The following is a 23,494-nucleotide window of genomic DNA, read 5'->3' as shown; positions in this document are numbered from 1 at the left end:
GGAAGCAGAAAAAATGGGCAAGCAAAGGATGTGAGCGACTTTGACAATGGCCAAATTGTGATGGCTAGACGACTGGGTCAGAGCATCTCCAAAACTGCAGCTCTTGTGGGATGTTCCCGGTCTGCAGTGGTCAGGACCTACCAAAAGTGGTCCAAGGAAGGAAAACCGGTGAACCGACGACAGGGTCAGACCCGAGGCTCATTGATGCATGTGGGGGGCGAAGGCTGGCACTTGTTGTCTGATCCAATAGAAGAGCTACTGTAGCTCAAATTGCTGAAAAAGTTCATGCTGGTTCCGATAGAAAGGTGTCAGAACACACAGTGCATCGCAGTTTGTTGTATATGAGGACCGGTCAGGGTGCCTATGCTGTCCTAATGTAATGGCTGATTGGTGTATAGTAGAACAGCACTGTATGCTCTCTCCTGTTCTTAATCTCAACATCTACAGCTCTGTAATGTATAACATAATGTATTCAGAGTGTCATCTATCTGGTTTGCATTTCAAATTCAGTATTAAGTGGTATGTCAATAGCTGAAGGCCCTGTAGTCTTTAAGTCAACTCACCAGGGCTCTGCAAGAGCTCTGTGTAATATTTAAAAATAACAATTTCTCATGGTCACCCACATGACCTCATTCATAAATTGATTAAATTCCACAGCTACATAAATAATTCCTAGGAAAACTGTGAAATGGAAATTAAACATTATGAATATATCCCAGTGTCCATCCATTTGTCCTTCCACCATTTCCCAGATGGCTTTTTGCTTCGGGCGCATTTAATAGGTCCAGGGAGTCGCCACTCGTTCAGTGCAGCATTGCAGTTGGTCCAGTGAGCCTGGCTAACGCCGTTCAGGATTTTGAGAATAAATTCATCATCACTATGGGCTCAGTTCTGCAGAACATAGTGTTTGTGATGATTATAGAAACATTTAGAGTCTGATGTTATCAGCAGCACACTGAACACAGTCGGACTGTGTTATTGCACAGAGGACCAATCAACGGCGGTGTGATAGTATCAGAAACCAGGACTTAATTTTGGATTACTATTTCTTACAGTCAAGGGTTTTGTTTGTGAACACTGAAATAAACTATCACAAAGCCGGTGCATTTGGCTACTGTAGTAATGACCCACATGGTGTGCTGACTTGTAATTTACAGTGTCCTCTACCCTGTGGCTGCACATCTGAAAAATGAAAATAGAGCAGCACACTTCACTGGCTTACTCTTACATCATGGCCACATATGGATTGATGAGAGACAAAGGGGGTCACACACACGCACACAGCCTAAGGCCACATTATTTACTCTACGCAGCTTTTATCATGTTTACAGTGGCAGTGTATTCATGTGAAAGAACCCTTTATCTCCAGGGAGTAGTGATATGAGTTTCAGTTGCTGTGCATTACATTGAGCATGGAGCATGTCAAACTTGATTTTATATGCAAAATTGTAGCCTGTGATTGACTGGTGATCCGTCAAGCATGTACCATGCCTTTTCTTGTGTGAAAACATCTTCTAAAAGCATTGTCACATTATCAATACTGAGATGTTCAAAAATATTGTAATATTATAAGTTCATTTGATGCTCTTCTAAACGATTAACGGTGGAATAATGAACTAATAACAGAGAATGTATGTGTACTCTGTGTCCCTGTGTACTTTTGTGGTGTTTACTGTGTCTGTTTGTCTGCTCCACCTGCAGAGCAGGCAAGGTTATGACCTGCTGGGCTGTACACAACAGATGTCTGAGAAGATCAAGACCAAGTGGACCAACCCTGAGGTGAGTGCTGCAAACTCCTGCACACAGAACACTGAGTGAAATCTTAACGGGAGTTATACAGTAAAGGACATCTTTAGAAAACCTCTCCCAAAAGACTTGTGCTCAACTTTTCTCATTTAGAAATGAGCTCTTATCGAATGAAATGAGAATTTCTCTGCTGCAATACAAGGTGGACTTTACGTCCTTGCAAGGAATGACAGCAGTCTCAGGGCTTTTTCAGACCTGACATTAAAGGTGCTCTATACGATATCCAGAGCATTAATATAGCATCAAACAACTATTTGTTATATAAAGATATAGAGGAGTAATATCAACCTGAGCAGAGAATGAAGTCACTCTCCCTCTGTGATTTGTTTACATAGCCGGGCCGGCCGCGCGTAGCTTTTAATGCATGTGAGCATGCCCTTCTGGCTAGCTCACGGACGCTGCTCTGCACTGCTCTCATACGGTGGTTATAGCCGTTGATGCCGTCCTGACTGCCGGCGTAAACACGTAGCACCTACCCTCTGGTTTCCCCCCAGGTCAACACTGTTAGCTCTGGCAGCACTGTTGCCGTTGTTTTCACTGTTAGCGCTGTTTGCACTGGTAGCTACGAGCCACCAGCTCAGACGTCACCATGTTGAGAGCCGTGCGGAGGCAATAGAAATGCTCCCAATCTCACATTTAGCACCTTTAACATGTGTCCTGGGTGATCCGATCACAAGTGGACAGCTCTAAATACAAGTGCGATTGCACCCAAGATGCATTGAGGACGCACTGAGATCCGATCACATTTGGAGGTGGTCTCGGCCGCAAATGGACACATTCTTTTAGCAGTGTGTACTCAAATGTGTCCCGGGCAACATTGAATGACCGCCTTCTCAACCGACGTGTGTGGGTCTCTATGTGTCTGTCCGCCTGACAAATTAACACTGCAGACCCTGCAGGTCCATTTTTATATTTAAATACAATTCTATATTTCAGTTTCTGCAGTCCATGACTTTCCTAACTACCAAGTCCAATTTGGATCGGTGACGATCTGATTTGAGGACCATGAATATGTTATTATTATTTTTGTCCCATCTCAAAAAAGCTAAATGTGTATTTGTATCAAATAGGTTGTGTCTATAGCATCTTATTAGTTTTATAGGTTTCTAGTAAGGTTAAAAAAGAAACCTCGGTTGAACCTGGTATCAAGATATGGGGGAGCCATAACAGAGCAAAAAAAACGAGCCATTACTCATTTCTAATTCAGTGGGTACAGCAGTAAACACTGCAGCGGTACTGAGACTGCAGCAGTAGAGACACGGCAGTCTAGAACGAGATAAAGAGGGATTAGAAAGAGATTATGTCATAAAGGCATTGGGTAGTAAACATGAGAGCCAATTATTTCAATCCATATATTTATCATGCCGCCCCATTGACACATCGCAGACCTGGCCTATTGGGTTTCTGCAGATATAATTCTGCTTGAAGCGTAGGAGTGATGGCACCATTGTGTGATTACTGAGTCATGTCATTGTCAGGCTTCAGCTGATGTCACTTCTTTGACTCAGCACTTATTTGCCAAGTCAGAGGTTGTATTTTCAAAGTGACTATTTAGTCATAGTCGTGTATAAAGTGGAGAGGAATACAAAATACCCTCTAGCTGTTTTTAAACTCTTGTTGAACTTGTTAAGTTGACAAAAAAATCCTTGTGTTCAATCTAGGATGTAGAGGGTGGATTATACACTGCATTAAATTATAAGGGGTCTCTAATATATTTAACGCCTCCGCATAAATATATGAGGTGGACAAACAATTAAAGACACCTTTCAATACCATGTAGCCCAATACTAATACTCATTACACCCTCAGAAATGACCATAGTGATGAATCAACTCTAACATTCACAAAGTTAATATTTATTACAGGACTGTTGTATTTGACTGCATTGCAGTGCACAGATATTTCACTTTATCTGTTCACTTGTGAAATCTTTTCACACACACACCCCTCTGTACTCATACCATAGACCGTATAAAATGTGTACGTAGTCTCCGTGACGTAACGCATAGGTTTCTGAGGAGCTGTTGTGAAGCTCAAAGTGGGCGGCTCTGGCCGTCGCCGTAATGGTAGTGGCAATACAGTCTAACTCTCGGCTATGAGGATTGACTCGCTTTTGGAGCCAGCCTCAAGTGGCCATTTGAGGAACTGCAGTTTTTGGCACTTCCATGTTGGCTTAATTTCTCAGCACCGGAGGATGCCACTGTGACTCATGCCAGCAAGGATGACCTGTAGTTTTATACTGATGGCACCTGTGCATAACCCGACCCTGAGAGAAGACGTCATTCACTTTAAAAAACACTTGGCAGGTGATTGGATGAACCATCTGTCAATCAAACTAACAAAAGCAAAACTAACTGAAGGCCAAAAACATCGCCTTCAGTGCCGTTCTTTGCTCTTCTTTCAATGAAGAAATACTCTCCGGTTCTGATATAACTGATGCTATTACAGTATCTACGCTAACCTCTTTAGGAGCCACCATTGTTTAGAACCAACAGACGCCTCTCCGAGTCGTCTCACTGGGTCTCAGGTCTCGTACACCTAAACCACGCCCGTAGCCGCAGTAACTCCTTGCAGGACGCTGATTGGTATGTTGTCTGGCGAGCTGGACACAAAAGCATTACTTAAAGTCTGACAAGATGGATTTTCGTGTGACATCTGATACTGCGACCCCTGCGTTATCTCGTGACATTGCGAGAATCCAGCTGCCGTGCAAGGTTAACTTGTGCAGTCTTGTGCAAAAGCACATTCCACGGTAGGTATTGAGGGGTGGAAAAGTGACTTTGAGTGAATTTGTTTGTGCCACTCAGACTGTCTCAGTCAGTCATGTGGAACAAAGACATGAATTAAGGGTCACTAGTTGAAATAACGATCATAACCCTATTTCAACATTTTTCCCCAACCTTCACCAGGTTGCTGTCTGAAAAGCACGGTGCCTGGTGCATTTTGCTCACAGTCGCCTTTCTCTTCATCTCAACCAAAACAAAAGCTGCAAACTGAATTTCCATGGCAAGTCAACCTTGAAAACAGTGACTGTATTTCCATCACAGATGCCATAGTGGGTGCATGTTCTGCCACTGAAAATAAAACCTGACCGCAGACAGTTTCGCGTTGTGCAGTGAGATGAGAGATGTAACGGTGAGCGACAGGATCGTGTCTCAGCTACGGTCTCAGCTACTTACCGTCGACAGGGGCTGCACCTGCCCTCTCAACCACCCCTGCAACGCCTTATGCTCTGCTTATAATACTGTGTCTGAACCCACCGGAGAGCAGTGGCACACGGGAGCATAGCTCAGTACCTGCAGAGATGTGACCCGAGCACAGTGGCATAATGTAGAAGGTTAATTTGACTGGCCTGCAAGAGGTAACACTTTTACTGGCAGCCGGCACCCCACCCGAGTTCATGTCTATTATCATACTGAAATATCAATGCTGCCCCAAGGACTTCCTGGACATTTAGTCTTGTGCTGCTGCACTGTAGCGGTGCTCGGTGAAAACCACTTACCTGCTCACTCACAGGCCACTGTGTGAGAGACCATTATGTGGATTTGTCAGCGTGTCCTCTCTGCACTCTCAAATGTCAACGTTTCTTATTATGCATGACAGGCAACCATCAGAGTGACTGCTACTGGTGAGGAACGCTGTGTGGATGTGTGTGAGAGAGAGACGGAGACCAGAAAGAAAAGGAGACAGACAGAAGTTGGAGAAGGTTAAGTTGCGTCATATCTATGGCGTCAGATTTATGTCATATGTCGTGAGCGCGATAAAACAGCAGCTGTTGACTGCAACTCACTAGGGATGCCACGGTGAGGACATTTTCCCACCGGTTAATAAAGTCATGACAACAACGGTGTTACCGATTTACACCGGACATTTTAGAAGAAAAGATGACGCTCAATATATGTAGAGAGCTTATTTTGAACTTAAGAGCTTTCGCTGGCGCTTCTGCGCCACTCGCACCTGCTCTAACCGCTCCGTCCTTCGCATAGTTTCATACCAAAAGTTTATGGTTCCCCTATAGCAGCGGGTTTAAATCTGAAATATTGCCTAGTAGGTGCTTTTGCTTTTCGCTTTGACACCAAATTCTCCACTGTCATCTTGTCTGTCAACTCACTCTCGTCCTATGATAAGTGTGTGAAATCTGCTACTCTGTGCTGAGACTCCGTACGGAGCAGACACTTTCACTTTCAGTTTACAATTGTAGCGTCCATCACCCTACGAAGTATTAATAACTATAATTATATTAGTTGTTTTTTTTATTTGATGAACGCGGGCGCTGATAATAAAAAATGAACTAATTCCAAATTGTCAAAAGTCTACAATTGGCACTAGCAGAGCTCAACTTGGTGAGCAGAGTTAGCTGTGAGAGTGTGTATGCCCCCCAGCAGACACTCTCTCATGCATGGTGGCTGCTCTGTTAAGTTCTTTAAATGCAGATGCCATTCTTTGCTTCTCCCTATGTTTTGTTTCTCGCTCACAGCTGAATTGGTATGCGAGGACTTGTATCGTGCGAGTTGCAGCAACTATCTGCACCTGTGAAATAATATAATTTGCGAGTTTTATCGCGCTCGCGACATATGACATGAAATCTGACGCCAAAGGTATCGACGTCCTAAAGGACTTCAGAGAGGAAGAGTTGTCAGCTGCCATCTGTGAGGAGGTGAAGGGTGAATTTAACCCTCAGCTGGTGTTTGCCTATTAAATCTAGCCAGCTTAATTATGTAATTATGTACTTTGCTGCAGGTGTGGGGATTTGAATCTCTCAAAGCCCATCTCCGATCCCCACAGGGGTATAAAATATAATGCAAAAAGACAGTGATGTTGCTGCATACATATTAATGGAGGACCAGAGGCGTAACGTGACACGGAAGGGCCCTGGACTGCCGTCTGTCATTCAACCAGTCAGCTTACATTTCCTATCGTCAAAGAGGTGGAAACGATACGTGAAACATGTTGTGGCTTCATACCAGGACAGCAGGTAGTCGACATAGTTATCTCGCTTCTCATGTTTTATTTACTCACTTTCTGCCGGGCAGGGTGTCGTATAGGACACACGCCGCCCGTGGAGCCGCTCTCCACCGCTACAGAGAGAGGAGTCGGATATCTGGAAGGCAGCACGGCAACGTCAGCCCAGTCACAAATGTGTATGTGTGTGCAGTAGCTACATCCATTTTCCCTGCCTCATAAAACCTACAAGAGCAGCAGACACATTAAAGCTGTCTTAGGGAGCCGAGGCTGAGGAACAGACGGGAGAGGCATGAAAAGACTTGGCTGCTGCTGTTAGGTTTATTCATCCTGCTTTTTCTTGTCCTTCTCTACCTCATCCTTTTCTTCCTCCACCCTTTCCCCGTCCTCTCTCTACCCCCCCTCTCCCATTGCTCTTTAAGGCTGTCATGCCCTTTCTATCTCCACTCACAGCATTTTAATTGAATTACTCGGTATCATTCCCCAGAAAGTTGCTTGGCTGACATTGCTTCACTGAAAACCAATAAAAAGGTGCTGGATATTGAAACCCTGCTATTATAAAACCAAAGGCCTTCTGTCTCATTTTTCCTCTCCCCCCTTTTAACTTCCCTTACTTCCTGACTTTTCTATTACTTTCTATGACTTTTGGAGAGCTGATGTTATTCAAATGAACTTGTATTGCTGTGTTGTGTTAGGGGTTTAATTGGAGAATCTAATTTCTGGAAGAGATAAAAGAGAGCGTGAGAGAGTAGTGTTCACTTGGAACGGGGCCACTATTGCCAAGGGCAAGGACAGTTCAAATCCATTTACTCCTAATGTTCTATTAATGCTTTTTAAGCCTTTTTTAAAACGCATCACACAAAAACAGACCTCTGAATAAAGCAGCGGGACCGGCTCTGATTGCAAAGAAAGTTAACCGTTTGAACTCTAGTGATCCTAAAAATTCCCTTTTAAGCAGCATCAAAGTCTCTCTCTGCCAATTTTCAAAAAATACATTCTTTATCTGCAGTTTTTATCACTTCAGAAGCTGCAGGATGCTTAAATTTAGGGAAATAAGACGGCACTATTTTGTCTCCACCATTGTATCAACCAATAAATTCACAACACATTTGCCGTTTGTTGAAACTTTGGGAGTTAAAGAGAAATTAAAATGCATTTGTCCACAAAAACGCATTTGTAATGATGGACCCACTGAAGTGTGTGTGCGGTTGAAGAGGTTAAGATTAAAAGATGAAGCTACTTTGATATTTGTTGTGAGCTGTTTTTAGCTGACTTTTGTTTTCCATTTTAGTGTGTCCTGATGTCTCACTAAAGTAATGCGACACTGTTTTTTTGTTTTTTTTAACACTGCTATATTTTCATCCCGAGGGCTTTGGTTCTTTTTCTGCAGTTTTTTCATCAGCACTAATGAGTAGCACAACTTTTTTTATAACCAGTAACAGAGTACACTAGTGTGTGAAGTTAATTCTATTTGAGTGTCTTGCTAGATTGTAATCACATAAAGTGTTACTGGAAAGTATAAGAAGTGTTTTATTTTTAGAAAGCCACAGATGCCAGCTTTCTGTGTCTGAGGAAACATTTTCAGTCAGCCTTGGAATTTCAACTTTCAGCCCACCTCTCACATCTCCCATATATTGTTCATAAAGTAATGAAATCAAGATTCACGTTGGCATTTTCTGCTTAAAACGGACATTTTGGTTAACATGCATCAATGCAGATTACATTGCATATTATGAGGCCGGAACTGACACAGGCCTTTTTAGCATTAGCTTGCAGTACCACCATCATCCCTGAATTTCTCAGATGAACGGTTTTGCAGTGATAATACGAGACATGTTAGAAACATGACTGGAAAAGAATTGGCTTTCCTAATCTGCTTGCCTAACGTCCTACCTTTGCTTGAAAAAGAAATTAACATTCTTAATCTGCTACCTCAGCCTGTGCTCCCTCTCTCTCTCTCTCTCATCCTGTCCTTACTCTAACTCTGCCCTTGCGAGCATCGTGCCGCTGTCTCTCCCGAGGCCTCATTTCATGGCCTCAGTTTGCAGCAATGCAAATGATGATTAGCACGCATGAATGCTCCTCCCTTACTAGCTGGGCAAATTCTCAGAGACACTCCGTCACTGAGTGAAAGGTCCAAGGGCAGAGGGCTGCTGCTCCACAGACACAAAGAGCACTGAGCCAGGATCACGCTTCCCATCTGCCACAGAAGCCACAGGGACCTGATTAGAGGGCAGGGGGTTCTGTGGAGGTCTTGGAGATCAGGAGATGTGATGATGGAATGTGTCAGTTTTCATCACAGATGAGATACTAAAGACGATAAGATTTATGTTGCAATTCTGTCCTCCCCATTCATGTTGTAGCTTTACTCGTGGCTAGCATTGTTGTTTTATGAATTATGCTTACTGCTTTCTTTCCATTCTCTAAAGCCTGTTGCGACATTAGACTGTATATATGAAGTGGACATAGTCACCGTGACCTCACCCATTGGTTTGTGGACTGCCGTTTTGAAGCCACCAGTTTGGCATTTTGGCTGTCGCCATCCTGGATTTTTGCAAGTGACGTGCTGAATAAGACATTTTTAGGCGACCAAAATGTTACAATTAACTTTCATGAACCGAAAACACACTGTGAAAGGGTTAAAGATCTTAGAGGAAAACACAGACGTCACCCAGACTGGACAACGTTGTGGTAGCGACCTGTCAATCACAAGGTAGCCACGCCCTAAAGCATACTTTGCTTTATGGTCTATCTGACTCTAAATGGGACCATCATTTACTAAATGAACATCAGGAGAGGAGGAGTCGCCCCCTGCTGGCTATTAGAAAGAATGCAAGTTTAAGGCACTTCAGCATTGGCTTCACTTTTTGCCGCCTGGTTGTGACCACAAAAGAACAGAATATGCAGATACAGATTTTCTTTTAATTAATACGTATGTACTGAATGACTTATTTGTGTAGGTAAAGTGCCAACTGACTCAGTATTGTCAGTTACAACACAATATATAAAGTATGTAACTTTAAGGTTAGAAAACATGTGTGTAACATTAGCCATTAGCTATTGGTCATGAATTCAAGGAAGATTGTATAATTTCAGACTTTGAAAGTTACGTAATCTCGCTTTAAGTCATTTATAAACTAGCCGTTTAAAATAAATAGCTAAAATTGAACTCCATCAGTATTCATGATGGTAACTGAATGCTAAAGCTACGCCTGACATGGAATTAACTAATGAAGTAATTACCGCTACTGCTCGCTGTTAATGAATTCATCCTGCAGATATCATTGAACAAATTGACAGCTAAGTGATTATAAATGCCTATCAGATGTTAAAGCTTTTAAAATTGAATAATTTTAAAAGGAGTATTTGGAGTAGATTTGCAGGGGAATTGAACTCGAATATTGAAGATGCTGATCCATCACGGTGTCCATGACACTTCAATCAGAGCCAACTTAGAGCAAGAAGCCTGAGACATCCAAACATAAGCAACAGCTTAAGCATTAAGTTCGTGTCCCACTATACGAAATGAGCTAGTAAATGCCTTGTCATTTCTTAATGTGTTTTTTAAGTGTTTGCTGCTTATGTTTAAATTGATGAGTCTTCTAAAAGATTTAATCAGCCTATACTGTAATTTAGCAGGATTTATTATATTTGAGCACTTCCTTCTATTGCTCTGTGTGTTAAAGTATAAGAACTTCCAAAGGCATAGGAAGATAGATTTGGAAAGCAAAGCTTCATTCTCTCCAGTCTTTCACATTCAAGGACGCATTTCACTTGAGTATCTGGACAAGGAATGGAACATGTTGCTCGTCCAATGCGGTTGTAGTCTATTGCTCCTAATTCATCAGACATATAGTCAGAGTATTGATTTTGGTGAAGCAAAAACAGAAAACGAATCTCGCTTTCCAATTGTGGTGTTAACACAGTCTCTGTGCCTGATTCAGAATGAACGATGCGCACGTTTTTTCTCTGCTCATACAAAGAAAGTAAATTAAAAATGTTACCTCTTGCGCTTGGTTTAATGGCCAATTTGGAGAATCTGATTGCTTGTGCAGAAATGGCATATACATGATAAAACTTTGGGCCCCTAGGGACCGCGGTTCTGCCAACCTCAGTAAAGACTGATGATTCCTTGCTTCACTGGAGAGAGGGAGGCTGAGGGGAAACAAGATAAAATAGATAAAAAGGAAGAGAGTGAAGTTCTGCTCAAGGGAAGAGGAGAGACGGAGCAGCTGATGTTCATAGATTGGAGCAATTATATCATATTCAGGAGCAGAGATCATGACAAGGGGCTTTGGGGTGTTTTGCCTCATGACAGCATCTGTGTTGGAGGTGGAGACATCTCAGCAGGAAGGATTGTAGGGAGGCGTCTGTTTATTGAGGTGTTTTAACGTAATGAGTCAGAGCTAAAGAGAGCTTCATCGGGGGAACAGGGAAATGGATTAAAAAGGGTATCTCAGTGAGCAGTTCGGTTGGCCTGAAAGCCAAACAGATGGTTTGCTGTGGTAGAAGGATCCTCTGAGGTCTCTATCTACAGATGGGATGCATGGAGTTTACCTCCAGGGGATCTGCTTCGTGCTATCAATTAGCTACTGCATGACAGAGACCAGTGGGCTTATTAAAATAGTATTCATGTCAAAGTTAAAGACAGAAGTCTGTATTTCTGGCCCCTATACTGTGTATACTGTCATTCCATATGTCCTCTATTTTGCATCTGAATGTTCAATTCATCTTTTACTTACTTGTTTTTGAGTTTAATGTCCGTCTCTGCTTCTGTTTTCTGAGTTCAACTCACTACTTCATACATACACTGAAGTGGTTCTTTCAGGGTTAATTTGAAACGGCAGCCCGGTATATCTCTTTCCGTCTTGGTAGCTTGTGGACTTCCTTACTTAACTTCCAGTTCATTCCTTCACTCATGCTCTCCCCCCTCTCCGTCTCCTGTACCTCATCTCCATGTCTTAGATGTCGACAGAGGAGCTGGAGGCCTATGTGAACACGCAGTTTGATGAGCTCCGCAGACTGGTGCGTCTGGAGGAGAAGAGGACCCTTCACCTGGTCGACCTCAAAGAGGCCTTCCTGACGGCGTCCGCTGCTGAGAAAATCGCAGAGATCTCCGTCCAGACCGAGCGCCTGCAGGAAGAGATGGCCAACATCACACACCAGCTGTGCCTGCTGGAACAGGCCGAAGCGTTAGGTCCTGCGATGGCAGCCGCGGCCCTCGTAGCAGTACCAGCCCACAGAGCGCAGGTGAGGAGAACCTTCCTTTCCTTATTGTCGTTTCTCTGCTTCTTAAACTGCTTTTGTACAACAAGCAGTGTGTATCTGCACAGTTAGAGTAAGTGTAGGCAGAAAAGTTGACAAGTTGATAATGTCACAGAAGCCCAGTGTGACTGACAGTCAGCATGCCATAATTTATATGGTGTGATGTTTAAAGCTTGGACGCTTCGCCTACTGCGAAACACACCATTTCTCCTTCTTATCTTCGTACTGTTGCTTTACATAAGCTGTACGGTCCGGGTACGTTTTGATAGTTTGTTTATTGGATTAAATCCAAAGTGGCAGAAAAACGGGAAAACGACCGTATTTTCGTTTCGTCCTCCCCGCCACCAGGAAACTACTTCACCGGGAGGAGAGCGTGCGGCAGCTCTGGGTGCTGTAGCAGCAACTTGAGAACTTGAGAACTGATCCCTGCAAACTTTCTGTAGCAGCCGTTACACCCACCCAGTCGTTGCGAGTTGCTACAGATAACCGCTAACTGAAGGTCCATCTCCCAGAGCCTGCGCCCGCCCTACTCCCGGCGAAGTGGTCGAAACAAAAATATGAGTCGTTTTCTCATTTCCGCCACTTTGGATTTAGTCTAATAAACAAACTATTAAAACGTACACGGACCCTGTACCATCAACGCGAATGACAAGCCCTCAGAGCAGCTCTACTTTTTGGTCCTCTCATGTTGGACTGAGGGCAGACTGGACGCTACAGTGACTCACTATTAGTTCATTTTTTTAATGTTTTAAACTAAAATTCTGGCCAAATTTGACACATTGCACCTTTAAGGTAGGATTTAAAAACTTTAACACTTTTACCTGTGTGGATTTGTCTGACCAATTATCCTGGATCCACAGGATTTAGAGGTGGAAGTTGGATTAGAACTTAATTTCTATAGCAGCAGTCTCAGCTGGTTGTGAACAAAATCTTTGCTGAGGCTTGAAAGCGGTTACCAAAATGAATGAATACCCAATTAGATCTGGAGGCCCGTATTTAAACAAAGCTGACACCTTAAATGAGAACATCACATCACATGACTAGGTCTGCTCTGAGCACTCTGGAAGAACACTAGCAAACAGGGTCGATGATTAATTAACGTAAACTTTAAACACGGTGCCAAAGTTGTTAATAAGGGCAGCGTTGTAAAACTGGACACTAATGCCTTGTCAATAAACAATTACAAACTATTTGCAGCCTGGCAGAAAGCTGTTATGTTGCTGATCATGTGTATCCAACTTTACAGTGCATGCTGTAAGGGCAACCTGTTTCAATTTCGCTTGTGATGTGGCCTAACCTACAAACAGACCTGGTGCCTTGCTCAAAGACGCCTACGCAGGGTGGATGTTTGCAGCCATGGGGCTTTGATCCCAGGCCTTCAACTTAAAGGATTATCTTCCTAATGACTGTGGCATCTGCTGCATAGTCATTATGGCAAAAATGAATATGGTAAACAGGTGCCACTATGCACAGTTTTGTTCCAAATGAAAGGAGAGACCGGCTGTATTCATCCGGGCGTACATTATGCTCATGCAGAGAAATGCAGTTTTCCTTTCATACAGTCAGCTGTGTCAGTGTGATACAGGTAGTTAGATGCAAATAAATCCTGAGCTGTAGGCTGATGAAGCATAAGTGTAACTGTTTGTCCTCTGGCTACAGTGTTTGTCAGCTCTGAACACAGCAGCTGCGTACACTCTTCCCTTCTCTTTTTACATAGTCAAAGCAAGGTTCTCATGCCAAAGTGCTGATTTGTACTCGTGTGTGCAGTTACAGTATATAATTCATACATTCCCATACGTTAACACAGACAGAAGTGCTATGCCTAACGCATTTACGCCACTTCAGATCCTGCAGCACTTCACTCCCTCATCTCTCATTTGAACATTGAAGTGGAGGCTTTTTACCGCTTATAGATGCCAAATTAAAATATCCCATTGGCCCATTTGTCACTCTCTATACTTATGTCGCCACAGTCAGGAAAAGGAGGCTTGAGTGTTCCCTGGTGATGCTACACAGGACCAGGGAGGCTTGCGGTAATGGTGGTAGCTGATGTGCAGATTGCTTTTCTAGCTGAGAAATGAATCCGTGGCGAGCCAGGTTCATTAAGGCCCTAATTGAATGCCAATGCTTACCCTGTTTGTTTCTGGCGTGTTAGTTATTGCTGGAGTGGGCAGTGTTATTTGGAAATGTGTGGTCACAGGAGAGGTGTGTGTGTAGGCGTAGAGAGGGGGCTTATGCAGCACTTTGCTTATCCAGCAATGATGTATCTCTTTAATGTTCAAACTGAGTTGTATGTGTAGTCTGAGATTTGGAGTGAATGGACCAGGGGGGTACCAGAACAGTCGTTGCATCAAATCCCCCCCGAACTCCCCAACACCTGCAGCTATTTTGTCCTCGGTAAAACATTTACGATGTGTAGACAGAGAGCCTCGTGGATCCGGAGAACAACTGGCTCACACATTAATTCTCCTACTTGCTCGCCTCACTCTATCACGGTTAGTCTGTCTGTCTCATAGTGGCAGTGTCTACAGATGGCACGGTTGAACTACAATCATTCACTCGCCTCTTTACTGCAGTTCTGTTGAACTGTGTAGAGTAGTACTAGAGCGGAAACAGTACTGTGTCTGAATAATCTACCAGTACCAATAATTGTTTTGATTAATTACTTCTTTTTTTTTGTCTTGCCATCAAAAAACAATAGTGTACAATGTATGAAAAGAAGGGACCACCACTCATATTTTAAATAGATTTAATTTTCTGTTGATCTACTTATCGATTCATTTGTTGTTTCAGCACTACAGCCCACCACCAGCTGCAGTAGTGTGTATTCTATAGTTATTCTTGTTGCAAAAGTCCTGTACTGTTGTGAAGTAGTGTTTGGGATTTGAAATCCATGAATGAAACCAAGATATAAGGTGATTTGATACCAAAAAAAATAAATAATAAATGGACTGCAATGAAACAAAGCCACTGCCTTTAGCCTTGTTTGAATGAAAATACATATTTCAATATGTTTTTATTATTTATGATTTATCCTCCTGTAAAGCACTACCTAATCCTATTTGCCAGAGAGGTGCAGTCATACCCTCAATCACTTTTTGAAAGTAGTGACGTGATTCCAACATTTTACAAAAAAAAAAGAAGAGACCACAGCTTCAGAGCCAAGTGAGAAAAGCATTTGCTGCTGCTTTGGAAAAAAATATTAAGCTCACATACCGCAGCCGTGTAACAGCAAGCCTGTGAAATGGAGCAACTATGATGTAAAATGTGTCTCACCTGCACAAAGCCCTCCCTTTAAACCGCTCCCAAAAGATTAAACCACATAATTGAGGTGAGTCTTTTTCCTTGAGGTCAACAAACAAATTACCACTGGTTCAGTTAATAATCTCTCGTCTTACTTTTAATGCGGGCGCAGGGAGACATAGGTGTAGACACACATACACACACAACAAAGAGGGTCAGCGGGGATGAGAAAAACATTCAGAAAATTGACCAATCAGCAGGAGCCAGAGGGAGAATATATTAAGAAACTTTGTCTCAGTTTGAGTCCATTTATTATCAAAATACTCTGTCTCCACATTTTCATTAAAAAGTGCCAGTAGGTACTCATTTGTACTATCACACCGTGTGTTTACTTGAACATTCCCTGATGACTATACAGTAATTAAAAAACATTTATATGTCACTGCCTGGACAGGAACTGATCTTTCTGCGTGACTGGTACACAGACAGACAGAGTGCAAAAGAAAACAAAGCCAGGATGCCTCATCAGCACTGGGAGTGACCCAACCCTGACTCAGTCGGGACCCAGGTCACACGGAGGCTGGCTCTACCTTTAAATAAGATGAATCTCTTTGTTAAGACTATTTTCCAACGCATGCTTTATATCGGTTTTGTTAGTTTTTAATATATAATGCATGTTTGAGAATAGTTTTGTTTGAAACCATTTGAAAACAATGATAATTTAAGAATAATTCATCACTGATTACCAATCCGATACCGTCTTTTTTCCTCTCTTAAACAACTAAGATTAATACATTTATTAAATGTATTTACTTTACAGATTCCGGTTATTACAAAATATAATTGATGATGTATTATTATAGATTAAACTACCCAGCAGTATATAAAGTCATTAAAATAAGCTGCACATTTACCAGCTGCAACCTTAAAGTAATGAACACATTAATGCATCAATAGTTAAAAAAACAATAGTATAATATATACTGTGTTATTCTGCATAATGAGTACTTTTACTTTTGGTACATAAGTATATATCGATGCTAATACTTATGTACTTTTACCTGAGTAGCCCTAATATTTTGAATGCAGGACTTTTACTTGTAGCTAGTATTTAACTCTGTAGTATTACTACTTTTATTTAAGTATAGATCTGAGTTTTTCTTCCATCTCTGTATGTTAAGAGTTTATTGAAATATTAAAAGGGTTTCCTTTCACTCACATGCACACAATTTCCAGATACAGTTAATGCAGTGTAGTGCGTGCACTGTTTACCTCTTTATCATCTGCTGCTGTCTCTCTCTTCTCTCTCCAAGAGTTTTCACATCTAGTCAAATTAGTCGTTTTAGTTCGTTTTGGAGCGACGCCGTTACGTAATGTTATGCAATGTCAGGTTTGTAAAGTAAAATAAAACGGCAGCCAGCTACAATCATGAAAAAGACAAAACACTCTGCCATTTCTCCTCTCCTCTTCCCGCTGTAAGTCACTTAGCGCTGACTGTCAGATACCCAGTTGGTTTAGAGACCTGCATTTACGATGGCAGTTGGTTCTGTAAAGAACACTATTGCACATTCACACACATTACGTTTTCTGTCGGGGCTACACTCAAAACATTGCAAGACAGGTCATTTCGCAGGGCATTTCTCCAATATCCGATCCAGTGTTTTCTTTGCCAGTATTGAACTGATACCATTACTGAGTATCAGATCAGCGCACCATATGAAGCCCTCAGACTTATTACTAATTTCATGATATACTTACTTTTTTCTACATTTTTAATATTATGACTGCACTAATTCATTGTTGTAGGTATTCCTTATAGATCATTGCAGTGTTTACTAAAAACAGATTAAGGTGGACTTATTACGGATACAAATGTACCCTATTTAATTATAAACGGCAGTTTTCTACCGAGCTGTGCCCCAGCAGATTCTTTGTAGTGGGAGTAAACAGCACACTTGTGAAATATAGCTCGGCTCTCATTCAAACTGTTCAAGGGCACATCATTCCATGAAGTTGATATTGTTTTTAAATTATGAATGGAGCAGCTTTGGGTTGCATCTTTTGATGGCAGACACACAAGTCTAGGTTGTTCTTACAGGAGCTTTGAGACTTGAGTTTTTATTTGTGCACAATATAAATTGAACTGCCCAAGGCCATGTGAATATTATAATATAAAAAATGTTCAATCTGGTATTATTCAGCTGTGAAGGTAGGATTTTTCTCTAGACTGTTGCAAAGGTAACTGTGGTAATTACAGTTGGAACAAAGCTCCGTATAGCCGTCAGCTTCTCTCTAACAGCATATTTCTTCCAATTTTGTGGGTAGTGGCACTAAAAAACTCTTTAATCGGACCAAATGAAAACAAAGCACACAACTGGGACTATAACACCATTCCATTTTTATTGTTGTAATATAATGCAATCAAGACAAATATCAAAGAAATACAGTGTGCATTACTAATTCAACACTTACTTACATAGAATCATCAAAAACAAATGGACTGGTGTTGTATGCAGCCAGGTTGAAACCAGACGAATAGTAGCAAAGTTTGTTCTGTTTTTTAACATTAAGAATACCATCTGACTCCATCTGATCACCAGGAATGACCCTGTTAGTATTAATTATAATGTCAGAGCAGATATCAAGGCATTGTCTGGGCATCAACTCTTTAGTAGGATAACCTCATTGAGGGAAAAAATGGAATATAATATTCATAACTATGTTTTCATTAGTGTGTAATCACCTGAAACTAAGAATCCGCCGTGTTGCTCCGCCATGTTTCTACTAGGGGTGGAACGGTTCACAAAATTCACGGTTCGGTTCATATCACGGTTTTGGGGTCACGGTTTTCGGTTCGGTTCGGTACATTTATGTTACAGCGAGGAGGTCATGTTCTGATTTCAACGGACTTTTCATTTGTTTGGCAAAAATAAGTTAACAAATGTTTGCATTAAAGGTTTGGCTTACATAAGGAACATAAACACTTTTTCATTGTCAAATCTAAATTGAAAGAATAGATATTCTACAGTAATTAGTGCAAACAAAAAAGCTTTGTTATTTTCATATAAATATGACGTAATTATAGACTAAGGCCATGAACATAAATTGAAGTATAAGCTCAACCAGAATTATACAAAAAAAAAAAAAGAACAGTATAACATATGTCTCAATTCCCTGATTATCAGCTCTTAATTGAAAGATTAGTTTTTCCACTCAAAAAGTGCAGTATTTGGAAAGGAATACGGTTGGATTTCTGTGCCTCTGTGTTATTTAAAAATAATTAATAAATATAAAACACATTACAGGGATTGTGCTGCTTAAGTGACGGTGAGAGGGAATATTATAGCGTGGCTCAAGTAACGTTACGTTAATCATATGCTGAAATCCATCGTCCTCCACGACTGCATAAGGCTGCATATCTTTCACTGTAAACCTCCCCAATGCTTTAGTTGTGTTTTTTGCCCTGTCTGAGTCTGCATGTAGAGGCTGTTTAAGTGCTGCAGGGAGAAGGAGTTGCTCTTTCCTACCCGACTCTCTCCTCCATACGCTAATGACGGACACACCGGAGTGTTGCCGCTAGCATAAACCACACGTGTTGCACAGTGCTTACACACAGTCGCCGTTTTATCCACCACTTTTTTACGTCATACGTAATGCTCCCATACAGCAGAGCAAAACGATGCTGGTGGATTCTCTAAATGTACTCTATCGTGTCCACTTGCCATTTCCTTATCGAAGTGACAGCCGCACTCTGCACTTCATCCGTGCCAACTGAGAAGGGGGCTGGGTCACGCGTCATATCTTTGGGTAACACCTGCGCAGTAAAATCTGGTCTGCACTCGCCAAAATTGAGCCAATAGCAACGCACAACCGCAGCTTCAGTTACAATGCGCAAGTGTTAAACCCCATACATCAAGACCCATGTCCGCCCGTTTCCTAGCCTCCTTCAATAGGCCTTGATTACTAGTTTGACAATAAACGGGAGCCTAACTCTACATGAAAAAAATACACAATCGGCCTTATAACTTATTTCAAATGAACCGAACAATTCATATACGTCCCAAGCCGTGACTAGCGAACCGAACGGTTAGGATTTTTTACCTGAACCGTTTCATCCCTAGTTTCTACAGTAGCCCAGAACGGAAACCAAACGCTCACTCTAAAGAGAGCCTTTCGCGTTTTTACGTTACCTCAAGGCCACTTTAGTTCTCCGACACCCTTCTGAAACTGCAGTAACATGAGGCGCAGAGTACAAAACCGTGGTACCGCCAGCCGCCGTCCGACTTCCGTTGCTCGTAAAGTAGTGTTATTATGGTAAGGATGGCCTCTGAGCGAGGCGAACGACGTTACCATGGTTATGCACTGAGCGGCTCACGTTACCACAGTGTTTGAGGAGTGAGCGGAGGAGTACTCAATTAGTTGCAATCTGGAACCACACCGCTAGATGTTGGCAAACACACTGTGCCTTTTAAGAATAGTTTGAAACTCTTGATTAATGATATCCCACGTACAGTCCACCTATTGGCTCACTGGTTAAGGGTGGTAGACTAAAATGTCTGTAAAAATCTACCAAAAATATTGTTACCCAGCAACATAATTAGTTATAAATAGAAATATGTCAACTTTCTCCTTAAGTGTTATTAATGCATACGATCTGGTATATTTAAAGATGAGACAGTGGATTTGCAGTTTTAATTTAAAGCTGACTTAGACTAGGGAACTGTTGTATGTCTTCTTCCCTTTGGGTGTGTTAAAACCTGCCACTAGCAGCAATCTGCTGATGCTGTAGGTCAGCTAACCAACCAACCAAACAGCAAGAGAGTGCAGCCTTACAGCAACCAGTCAAGAGCTTCTCTGGTGAATGTCAGTTTTGCACTCTGGCTTCCCAAATTGACTTTTGAGTCTATTCAAGTGTTTGACAAGGTAAACCAAGAATCTCACTGAGTTCCAATATTTGAAACTAGGTATTTGTCCAGATCTGCACCTAATTAATTTTAGAGCCAAGTCTTAGTCAGCGAGGCAGACAGCCAGTCGGTGCTCCGCCGCAGCCTCCGCTCGTCAGCTCTGCTCTCATCTGCTGTGCTGCCAAGGAGCCACTGCCTTCAAGACGCTGTTAGTTACACAGTGTCAAAATCCCTTTCTGGCGCAGCCATCTTAGCGCTGCTAGTCAAGGTCCAGTGCTACAGTACAGTCAGTTCTGGGCAGAATATGAAAGCTAACAAAAGAGACCGCCTTGTGCTCAAGGTCCTCTCGACTGAAAATAAACCAATAGAGATTATGAACGGTCTAACAAGTAGTTTGGCTGTAGTACATGACAGTGATTTCAAGTTTGTTACACGGATACTGGAGCTGTGTGTTTGGCATGCTAAATACCGAGTATGTGGATCCATAGCTATGATTTAAATATTACGGGTAGGCCTTGTGAAATAATGCATTTCCATCTTTTGGAGATTAACAGAATCTGAAATGTGATTTAATTTTTCATTTGGCAACATGAATAAACCGTTTGCAATGTTTGTGTAACACCGTCACATACGAAGTCAACAAATCTCGTCCATCATTTTGACACGGAAAAAATCTTTAAATCCCCAATCACAATTAAACAGGAAGAAGCCAGCACGTGAATAATGTCTGCGGCTGACTCGATGCTTTGTTCCAGACTGCTCCTTTAATTAAAAGCTCATGAATATACGCGAGCACAACTGGTGGATGAAAGTGAAAATTAATTGGTCAGATTAGGAGCCACGCCAGCTGTGGACCAAGTTGATGTAAATTATGTTCTTTGGCTTTTTATTTGTTATCTACAACACCTGTGCAAAGATTTAAAATTCTCTCTCTCTCTCTCTCTCTGTGTCTCTCTCTCTCTCTCTCTCTCTTTTTCCACCTTATTTTCAGCGCGACATTGACGCCAGGCCAAGGTAAGACTGCCAGTATGATTCATTTTCACCTTTTCATAACAGGATAGTTTAACACACACCCTCCAAGTCTTTTTTCCCATCTCATGACTCACTCCGGCAACTCACAAACTCACCACAGACACAGAGTCACCTACAAGCATAAAGCCTCCCATGCCTCCAAAGCTTTCCGGTCACATGCGAGTCACGTCGGTGTCCCAGCGAGGCAATTAGTAGCTCTCATCTGTGTGTGCCTGCTGGAATCAGAAGAGGTGACAATCTGCCTGGTCCAATAAGAAGGCTGTGGACGGCGGCTGACAGGCTGGAGCTGTGTGTGTGTACGTGTGTGTTTATATGCATGCATACTGTATACAGTATGTGTGCGCTTTAATAAGACAAGCTGTTGTGTGATTAGTAGGGTCAAGTCTCGCCCTCTGATGCAGCATCGTATTTACATTAGTATGGTGATTATGTGTGTCTGCAGGTACGTGTAAGGGAGGTTGAGAAACTGGACTGGACAGACGCAGTCATATTATTTTTCAGCCGCATTTACAGTTTTTTGGGGTCTTTTTTTTGTTGTTTTGCCTAGACTACATCCTTAACCTTTATCTCCGTCTGTGTCAGACAATCTGAAATGGATAGTCCTCTCCCAGTCTGACACTTATTGATCTGTTGATACGAAAACCTCTCTGCCTCCTTCACCCGCTGAAGCAGCAGCTCCTAGCACCACCTGCTGTCTCTGTCTCTCCTCCTGGCTGTCTCTCTGGGCTTTCATCTCAAAGTATTCCTCCTCATCTACAGACACAGACACACAGACACCTTTAGCACATCTGTCCTCAGAGAAAAAGAACTGTATTTTTCTGTGAGACTTTATTTAAGATAAAGGCTGAATACAAAAGTAGTCCTCTGTGCCACAAAATACATGTTTCATGCACAAACATGCATATTTTCTGCAAAGAGAAATTCATTTTTTAATTTCACTTTGCACTATTGATATTGCACCGCTGTCTGCTTGTGGGGAAATGTACTGTATTTCCTCTCTGGGGTGTAATGTGCCTTGCTAAGCAAAGAAAGTCACGACCATGGCTGGGTGCACGGTGCCAACATGTAATATGTTATTGATTGGTCAGCCAGTATTACGACCCCGCTCTGGAGCAGATGGCAGCGAGCTTGGACCCAAGGGTGAGATGGAGCGAATAGTTTGCCCTTGGTCAAGGTTAACCTCTACGTCTCTACACACTCACACACACACACCCACACTCACACACACACACACACACTGATATAATTACTCCCAGAGTCCCCCTAGTATTGCCCTAAAATGCAGCGGGTGCAGAATATACTGTGGCTAGTGAAAGATGACACATTTTCAGAGAGAAATACTAGGAAAAGGGAAGTTAGTAGAAAAAAATAAATGATAAAAGTAAATTCTGGTCAGCTTCATGTGTGAGTTTATTACAGCGATAGAGATTGGTCATCTTAAGGTCTGAAGGGGAAACAACCAAAGGGGGAACAGGTGAAAAAGGAGATAACGTGAAATTGGTGGAGGGAGAGAGAAGGAGCTCAAGGACAAAAAATTAGCAGATCAAGCAAGGAGTGGTTGTTTAGGGTTATGTGCAATGGGATCCAGACAGCAAATTGATTACGGAGCAGAAACACTAATCCGCTGTCTGAGCCCCGTATCGCTGCTGTAGACAGAGCATCCCCACAGGACAACAATCCTGCACCCACGCGCATCTTTCCTGGACTTCCGCATCAATACGATCCCCCGCCTCTCCCCAAGCCTCTTAACATGGGTACTCCATGCCTGCCAAGATTTGTCCTCCTCTGAATATAAATCTTGTGTTACTCCCCTCAGCCCAACCTTCTCACTGCCGCCTCTAATGTGATGTATTGCAAATTTCGCTTGCATTCCTCGGCTTTAACCCCCTCACCTCCCTTTCCATCTCTGTCTCTGAAATTGTGCCTTTTATACACGTTCGTCTTGTGTTGCATGTGTACAGTATGTCTATGTGTTTGTCTCTTTATTTGCATGTGTGTATTTTGTATGCATGAATGTGCCTAATAGGTAAATCAGAACAATATCTATTATCTGGATGTATTTAGATTTCTGCAAGAATTGCATTTTTCGGCGATTGGATGGTGACGCTTGTGTTCTGGCAACTGCTCAGAAACCCCCTTAGTGTCAATCCAGCATCCTCTGAATGCCCTAGGTCTGTAGTCTGTGGCTGTAAAGTTTCATGAGGCTGTGATTATCCTAGAGGTCACCACAGGTCATTCTATACAGTGAGGTCTAGTAAAAAAAAAAAGGGTCTCTCACTACA

General features: G+C 42.2%; 1 protein-coding gene across 2 annotated transcripts in view; it reads left to right on the top strand.

Moving 5' to 3' along the window:
- trim44 (tripartite motif containing 44) overlaps positions 1-23,494 on the top strand; it is a 53,906-nt gene that overhangs the window by 1,853 nt on the left and 28,559 nt on the right. For both annotated transcript variants that reach the window (XM_074632263.1, XM_074632264.1), the window contains exons 3-5: positions 1,702-1,779; positions 11,734-12,018; positions 21,172-21,194. In XM_074632263.1, coding sequence (XP_074488364.1) covers positions 1,702-1,779; positions 11,734-12,018; positions 21,172-21,194 — 386 coding nt within the window. The remainder of the gene's footprint in view (positions 1-1,701; positions 1,780-11,733; positions 12,019-21,171; positions 21,195-23,494) is intronic.

This window comes from Sebastes fasciatus, chromosome 4, assembly GCF_043250625.1.
Source record: "Sebastes fasciatus isolate fSebFas1 chromosome 4, fSebFas1.pri, whole genome shotgun sequence".
In the NCBI taxonomy this organism is placed as follows: Eukaryota; Metazoa; Chordata; class Actinopteri; order Perciformes; family Sebastidae; genus Sebastes; species Sebastes fasciatus.
The sequence above is the reverse complement of the archived record's forward strand: the minus strand, read 5'-3'. Positions and strand labels throughout refer to the sequence as shown.